The sequence below is a fragment of the Fukomys damarensis genome, unplaced genomic scaffold (assembly GCF_012274545.1).
Source record: "Fukomys damarensis isolate Sample0158 unplaced genomic scaffold, DMR_v1.0_HiC HiC_scaffold_7, whole genome shotgun sequence".
NCBI classification, from domain to species: domain Eukaryota; kingdom Metazoa; phylum Chordata; class Mammalia; order Rodentia; family Bathyergidae; genus Fukomys; species Fukomys damarensis.
Window position 1 is genome coordinate 42,175,891 of NW_022900919.1, and position 8,078 is coordinate 42,183,968.

At 58.8% G+C, this 8,078-nt stretch overlaps 1 protein-coding gene and 1 long non-coding RNA gene across 2 annotated transcripts in view; one reads left to right on the top strand and one right to left on the bottom strand.

The window, feature by feature from the left end:
- Positions 1-6: 6 nt before the first annotated feature.
- Positions 7-8,078, top strand: part of Adam33 (ADAM metallopeptidase domain 33) — a 13,176-nt gene continuing 5,104 nt past the window's right edge. The window contains 11 exon segments of the mRNA XM_019205558.2: positions 7-136; positions 2,231-2,310; positions 4,543-4,619; positions 6,052-6,130; positions 6,335-6,411; positions 6,493-6,682; positions 6,913-6,978; positions 7,063-7,134; positions 7,220-7,386; positions 7,463-7,547; positions 7,621-7,817. Coding sequence (XP_019061103.1) covers positions 31-136; positions 2,231-2,310; positions 4,543-4,619; positions 6,052-6,130; positions 6,335-6,411; positions 6,493-6,682; positions 6,913-6,978; positions 7,063-7,134; positions 7,220-7,386; positions 7,463-7,547; positions 7,621-7,817 — 1,196 coding nt within the window. The 5' untranslated portion in view covers positions 7-30.
- Positions 31-3,512, bottom strand: LOC117285229. Its single transcript, XR_004516223.1, has 3 exons — positions 3,436-3,512; positions 2,632-2,731; positions 31-890 (listed from the first exon to the last, which is right to left on the bottom strand). It is a non-coding gene; the product is annotated as an uncharacterized LOC117285229 (long non-coding RNA).

Consider the following 8,078-nt stretch of genomic DNA (forward strand, 5'->3'; position numbering starts at 1 on the left):
GGAGGCCTGGAGGCCCGGGTGCTCCCAGCCATGGGAAGGGGGTCTCTGAGAGCTCGGGGGTCGCCTGTGCTGAGGTGGCTGCTGTCACTACTGCTGCCGTCCTGGGGGCCAGTGTCTGAGGCTTGGGTGCTTCCAGGTGAGGATGCGGGCAGGTGGGGCCCAGGGGCAGGTGGGTGGCTGAGGTGGGGATGGCTGAGTCCCAAGACAGGGCCAGCGCATGAAGGGTCTGCAGTGCAAGCACCACCCAGGCAGGACAGGGCACGGAGAGGAGTTGTGTGGGCACCCAGGAGATCTGCTCGGGGACTCACGGCTTGGGTTGGCATCAGGCCATCTTGCCCGCATTTCCCCCACCCCAGCTAGGGGCAAAGCAGGGAGACAAGGTGGCCACCCAGCATCTGCCCAGCTCCAGCACCTGCTGCCTGGACTCTCCAGTGTCACACCCGCAGGATGGACACTTCTGAATGTCCAGGGTCCAGGGCCAGCAGGTCTCCTCCTCCAGCCCTGCTGAGCCCTTTGCGTCTTCATTGCCCGCAGCTCCCACTGTCCTGTGGCTCCCTATCTTCCCCGGCCCAGACAGTGTGTGTACTGTCTATAGAGTTGCCTTGTTTGGTTAGACAGACAAGGACTTCTCCAAACAGACAGGGTCTACTTGGCAGTGCCTGGAAAGCCTACAGCTCTCTTCTAGGGGAGCCTCCCTGAACTCTGGGCAAGGTAGGACTACTTGGTGGGAGGATTTGCCAGATCTTGTGCAGCAAGTCCCTGGCAGGAGGGCAGAAAGGGCATCCAGAGAGGAGGCACGGAGGCCTGGGCTGGGCAGGCAGCCCGGAGGGTTCAAGTTGCACAGCTCTGTGTTGGGGACCCACTGGTAGGTGCACTTCATCTGCACTGGCCTGGAAAGGGAAGGTGAAAGATGTCATGCCTTTGAGGACCATTCCTAGACATCCCACTGCTCGGTACCCTCACAGGTCTAGCCAGGGGCCAGGGGGTAGCCTGGGACCCCTGGGAGAGAGGGGCGTTATACTTCCCAACCCAGACTGACTCCCTCCATTCCCACTCTTCTCCTTGGGCTGGGAACCCAGCTCCGTCTCTGCCCCTGTGCCGTGGTGCCAGTGGGCAGCAAGTGTGTGCAGGGCCACACCATACCCATACCCCCATCCTCAGAGGCCTGGTCTAGCAAGTCCTGGTTCTCCCCAGTTCAGCCCCCTCAGGCTAAGTGATCACCTCTTTCCATTCTCCCAGACCCCATCACAGCCACCTACACTGGTTCCTTCAGCCTCTGTAGCGAGGCTAGCAAGGCTGTAGCCCCCTTTCCCCACCTGCCTCATGTCCACTCAGTCATCACTTAAGCAGAGGGCAGGGGACTCCTGCAGCTGTGTCACTCCAGACCTTCCATGACTGAGGTCTGGGAGAGGAGGTGCAGGAGGAAGAAATCAGGTGCCCTCCTGGGCCCCCTTCACAGGGGCCATCAGTGTGGACAGGTCTGGGCTCAGGGCTGGGCAGTGGGTAGGCAGCTGTCTTTCCTGGATGCTGGGCTTGCTTTGGGAACTGAGTGGCAGAAGGGTGGGAAAGCTGGCTGTAGGCTCCTATTGGGTGAGTCATGAAATGGGCAGGGGAGGGCAGGAGCACTCCAGGTTCCTCTGAGCAATGCTTGGCTCTGGCATTCTTCCTAGAAACCCCTCGGCACACCCTGGCTGGGAGGACTGAGGCTCTGTGCCCTGGGTGCCCCTCTCTTTGAACACAAAAGCAGGGGCTTCTGGGCCTTGGGCACCAAGCCCCAAGGGGAGTCCTGCACAGTAGATTCCCAAGACAACATCTGACTTTCTCTCCTTTGGTGGAAGAGACAGGCAGCCTTCTGACGGATCTCTCATCCTAAAGGCATCTGCTGCCCAGTCTAAAAATACCCATAGCTGCCTCCTCCTGCCCCTCCCCTCTGTACTGGGCTCTTGGGCCTCTTTCTTATGACCTCTGACCCCAAGCCTGCCCCCCAAGGTCAGGCAGCTCCCAGATCCCTGGCTGAGCTCTTCCTTCCCAACCTCTTATCTCTCTCTGTCCCTTACTGGTGGCTTCTCAGGTCTGAGGATGTCCCATGAGTGCCAGCTCGTCCCTAGGCTGAGCCAAGTTTTGGAGATGGAGCCTGCCCCTCAGGAGCAATGTCTGTATCCTTGTCGCTCTGCTGTCCCCACGCCTCCCTGCTCCTCAAGCACTCTTCATCTGTGCATCCTTATTGCAGGAAACACCTCTGGAGAGGCAGTCACCTCCCGCTGGGTCCTGGATGGGCGCCCTTGGCACACAGTCACCCCGGAAGAGCCGGTCAGTGCTATGTTACCCCACCCTCTGCAGGGTCTGGGGTCTCCCACCCCCACTGCCCTTCCCTCGGTGGTAGCTGGGCAGCTTTTCTGCCCCTCCCCCTGGGTGGGCAGGCGGGGCAGATGGGGAAGCAACAAGCTGGCCAGAGCGGCACACATGGAAGTCATTCCAGCACCCTCCGCTCCCTCTCCCTTCCTCCTCCCTGCATTATTCAGGCTACCCCACCCCCACCAGGCTGAGGTGGCCCAGAGTTTGGGGGCCCTGAGGCCCTTCAGGAGCCTCTTTAAAAAGATATCAAAAATAACTTCCTTTGGCTGAATTTACCATAGCAGGTGACCCTGTCTGTGATCACACTGTTGTCTCTCCCAGGGGCCTGCCATCGGGGTCCTGAAACAGCAGTCTCATTGCCTCCGGTGGAATCCACCTGTAGGCAGAGGCAGTGGTCACTCTCTTGTGCCCCCAGATGCAAGCCTACTTCATTTTGCTTCTTCAGAACATCTGCCCTGCCTCCTCCCAACTCCTACCCATCCCACTCTTCCAGAGTTACCGTGCCCCCTCTGTTCAGGCCACGGCATCTGCACTCCAAACAAAGAAGCCAGTAGCCTTGGTGTGCCCATTTCACAGAGGGGCAAACTTAAGGAAAATTGCCCACAGCCACACAGCTCTTTGGGCCCAGAAGCCTGAGTCCTGCTGAGGCCTGAAAGCACTCGGTTCTGCATTTCCAGGGAAGATAGCACAGCCCCACTGTCCACGTCCAGCAAGGACAAAGACTGGAGAGTGTTGTCACGAAGCCTGGAGGCCCCAAACTAGGTCCTTCATTGGGGATCTTCAGACCTCTAGGGCCCCCACTCAACTGGTCTGTGCCTTGATAGCCTTCTGGACAGCCCTGGCAGAGGGGTAGGCTGGCACATGCTGGTGTCACCTAATACGTGGGCCTCCCTGTCTGGCCTCGGCTGTGACCCAGAGAAGAACTCCAGAGAGCCTGCTTCACCAACTCCAGCCCCATCCCCAGGAAGCTTGCCAGGAGAGGGACTCAGGCGAGAGACAGAGCTTTGGCAGGGTACCCTCTAGAGGCTGGACACTCACATTTCAGGAGCGGGATGCTCACATGGGGAGCTGCAAGCTTACCAGAAAGGCAAGAAGAGAAGGCTGTAGGCGCTGCAGAGGGACAGGGACCTCCAGTGTGGCCTCCCATCTGGGCCACTGCCTTTCTCCTAGTGTAAGCTTTTCCCAATAAACCAGTGGCATTCCAGCCGAATGAGCTCATGCTTGGGCCTCACAGGGCCTGGCTGGGGAAATGAGGGCTGTCTGCTCCCCACCTGCAGAGGAAGTCCTCCCCTGACTCTGAGCCCCCTGGCCTTGGTCCCAGCCCACTGCATTTTAGGATAAAAAGGGGAGGAGCAGCCAGGGTGGAGGCAAACATTCCAAAGATACAGCAGCCCCCCAGGAATCTCCTGAGCTGGTTCCAGCTCTGGGCCCCCAGCCAGGATGAGTGGACAGGGTGTGGAAGATGGTGTGCTCCCGTGAGGTGGAGGTGGCAGAGAGGGTGGGGAGAAGGCCTTCTCAAGTTCTAGGGGCGAAAGTCTGGGGTGGGGTCCACATTTACTCTGTGAGCTAAGGTGTGAGGCAGGCTTGCTGGAACCATGCAAACCTGGAAGAGAGGGTGGTTTGCTAGAATTAGACGTGGAGGAATAAAGTCTGCATTCCAGAATGAATGCCAGCAAGAGACAGACACAGAGGGCTGGGGCTACAGCTCAGTGGTAGAGCACTTGCCCAGCATTGTGTGGCCCTAGGTCCCATCCCCAGCACCTAAAAAACAAAACAAAACAAAAAACTGAAACAAGTCTGCACATAGCACAGAGGCTGTGAGGAGGCCTGAGCTACTCAATGTCCCTCATGATAATGCCCTTTGGACTCCACTGTTTTCCTCACCCCGTCATGCCTTTTCTGGGCACAAAAGAAGGCAGGCCAAGGGGAAGGCCCAGTAACTCTGGGAAAAGCAGGGTGCCTTTCTGGGGCTCCTTGTCTTAGGGAGGACGTGGCACACCCCTGGCACTCTACGTTTATGTACTTTACGTGACTGTTGTCCCAGTTCCCAGTTTGGGAACATCTTTGAGTATTCCCATCCCATGCCTGTCGGTGCCCTCCACGATGGCTGCTGTCCCTGTGAGCTTTCTCAAGAGCCAGCTCCACAGCCCCCTGCTCCCATCACAGCCTGTGCTCCTTCTCACCTAGATCTCAACCCTAGACTCGGGGCTGCTGGCCTTGGAAGCTGAAGGCCAGGAGCTCCTGCTTGAGCTGGAGAAGAACCAGTAAGTACCAGGCTGTGGTGTGGCTGGAGTCAAGAAGGACTGATGTGGACCCCCGAGGCAGGCTGAATGAGAAAGGGACTCAGAAGGGCTGCAGGTGACCGAAGTCACTCCAGCCTCTGGCTGGCCCCCTGGAGGCTGAAGTGGACTGTTAAAGCTGGGTGAGCCCCAGTGTGGAACTCTACAGCCGCTTGGTAACTCCCTGCTGGAGGCCAGTGAGCGCCACCTAGTGTTGAGTCAGAAGAATCTCAGCTGTTTCCACAGTTGGGACGGCACTCCCGACTGAAGGGACAGAGGGGACAGACAGAGATGCAGCAGCGACAAGAATCAAAGCACATTCAGTGCCCCAATGTGGGCCTGCCTGGAGAGTTAACATCTGCAAGGAAGAAAGTGGGAGGAAATGAACTTAGGGGCCCCAGCAGAGACAGCTCACAAGGAAGGCGTTTTAAAGCAGCAGATCCTGGACACACACAGCCAAAGAGTCCGAGTGGGCGAATGAGCAGGTGGATAAGGCTCAGGCTGAGTGAGTGGGTGCCCAGCATGGAGTGTGGCGTTTTAGAACCATCCAAACTCATTATCCATTGGTATCACTTAGTCTCCCAGCAGGCACTGTGCTGAGCACTCTGTGTGTTTTATTCTCCCTCGTGAAGTCAGATGCCACGGAACAAACAAGTTCCACGGGACTTGATTCTGTGTGTCCTGAATGGTGTGCGTGTGTGCACGGCATGTGTGCACTTTCCCACACACAGTGGGGAGTAAGGCTGGAGGAGGGGGAGGAATGAGTGGGAAGTGGGAAAGCAGACATCGCAGGTCTTTCAGAGTCTGGAGGTAAATAGCCCATGGTGAAGTTGGAGCCAAGGATTTTCTTCAAGGAGTTAATCCTCTCAGTTGATCCTTCCAGGGGGAAGGGTCCCAAGGATGGAATCCTCACTGGAATGGGTCTGGAGAAGGTGGGGAGGGAGTCCATGCTGAAGGGAGCGGGGCAGGAGCAGGTGTGGGCTGTTTCCTCTGGAAGCAGGCCGGGAGCATCACTGAGGGGCATCAGGAGCTGTGTGGGGTCTAAAGGCCTGAGGGGAAGAAACGAAGGAGATGGCAGCAGGCTTCAGGGGGTCCCCACACTTCTGCGGCTCCAAGTCCCACCTTCTCAGCAGCACCTCTTGAAGCTTCCCCTCCTGACCCGTGGGCCTAGCTGCCCGCTGCAGGTCCACAGGAACACAGGCCCTCGCCCTCTTCCTCCTCCTCTCTGGTGCTTCCCCTGCCCCGCCTCACACATCTAAGACATCCAGAGGGCTCTTTCCGACCTTTACCTTTCTCTCTCTAGAGCCCAATATTTTCCTGAGCGTGCCTCACTCCTAGAGCTGCTCAATTAGCATTCAGAGAGGGAGATAGGGTGGAAGCTGGGCTACATGAAGTGATTCCTAAAATCCTCTCCCAGCAGGCTGCTGGCTGCTGGTTACACAGAAACCCACTATAGCCAAGATGGGCAGCCAGTGGTGCTGGTCCCCAACCACGTGGTGAGACATTCTGTGGGCTCTGAGGGCAGGGTGAGGGTGCTGGGCACCTGGGCACCTGAGACAGCCCTCACTATCCCTACCCCACCCCACCCCACCTCCATTCCTAGGGGAAGTTGGAGCCAGCTCTGCCCTCCCCTTTCTGTACCCCTTTCCCTCTGGCTTCAGCCCTGGCTGAGGTTTGGGGTCGGGTTCCTTTCTCTCCAGGACCACTGTCACTACCATGGGCGAGTGAGGGGCTTCCCCAACTCCTGGGTCGTGCTCAGCACCTGCTCTGGGATGAGGTGAGCAGTTCTGGGGCTGGGGCTTGGCCCAGGCTGAGTCAAGAGCTCCCTGACACCCCACTCTCACCCCTCTGCACCTAGGGGCTTGATCAGGCTCAACAGCAATGCCAGCTATTACCTGCAGCCCTGGCCACCTGGGGACCCAGAGGACCTCTCAACCTATAGGACTTTTCGGATGGAGAGGCTGCTCGTCTGGAAAGGGACCTGCAGCTACAGGGATCCTGAGGCCAAAGGGGGCATGGCCAGGCTTCCTCCTGTCCCCCAGAGCAGGGTCAGGGACACAGATCTCGGTGGGAGAGCAAATACCATGTGCCTATGTGGTACCCCAAATCAGGAGACAGGAACGCACACTCCAGGGCAGGGCCACCTATCCTGATATTTTAACTCAGAAGTGGAAGAAACTAGTTCTGTTTCTGTTCTTTCTGGTAACTGGGGTTGGTGGTCAGGCAGGACTCAAGGCCAGCAGCCTGCCACTCAAGGTCACCATTTGCCCCTCCACAGGAAAGGCGAGAAGTTCCCAGGGGCAGGAAGTACCTGGAGCTGTACATAGTAGCTGATCACTCCCTGGTGAGGGCAGCCCCAGGGGTTGGGTGGGGCTGGAGCAGGGCCAGCACAGCCCCTCATGGCGCGTGGGTTTTTCTGCCTTCCCAGTACTTGATCCAGCACCGGAATTTGAACCACACCAAACAGCGTCTCCTGGAGGTTGCCAATTATGTAGACCAGGTTGGGGAGGCAGGAAGAGGTGGTGTGGCCTGGCAGGGAGAGAGGGGTGCAGCCTCCAAGGGACCTCAAGCCTCCCCCTCTTCAGATCCTCAGGACTCTGGACATTCAGGTGGTGCTGACCGGCCTGGAAGTGTGGACAGAGCAGGACCACAGCCGCGTCACACCTGACGCGAACGCCACACTCTGGGACTTCCTGCAGTGGCGCCGGGGGCTGTGGGCGAGGCGGCCTCACGACTCAGCGCAGCTACTCACGTGGGTGCCTCTGACCCCTAAGTGGGTGGCTGGCAGGGCTGCCAGGACTTCGGGTCACGCTGCGCTCTGCCTTCAGGGGCTGCACCTTCCGGGGCGCCACCGTGGGCCTGGCTCCCGTCGAGGGCATGTGTCGCGCAGAGAGCTCGGGAGGTGTGAGCATGGTGAGCCAGGGACCTTGGGGACAGGGAGTGGGGCGGCGCTCGCGTCCGCGGTGATGTTCACGCACCCTCCCAGGACCACTCTGAGCTCCCCATCGGCGCTGCGGCCACCATGGCCCACGAGATCGGCCACAACCTGGGCCTCAGCCACGACCCCGACGGCTGCTGCTCAGACGCTGTGGCAGAGCAGGGCGGCTGCGTCATGGCTGCGGCCACCGGGTACGCCAGGGCTGGGGCACGGGACCCGGGCTTGTTCCTCCGCGTGCTGCTTTGGTTATTCCTCAGTTTTTCTTTTGCAAAAATGGTGTCCTATGGTTGTTTATGAGGCCTCAGTGCAAGGAACGCAGGTAAAGTGGATTCCTACGAGTATGAAGATTTTGACAAAAACCTAGCGAGGTTGCTCCAACGTCGGAGCAACAGCGCCCATCGGCTTGCGGTGTGGCCAAGGTCAGGCTTGAGAATAGGGCTGAGTGCGGTGGGGTGTCCCGTGCTCCCTACGCCCTCCCCGCCCCTAGGCGCCCGTTCCCGCTCATG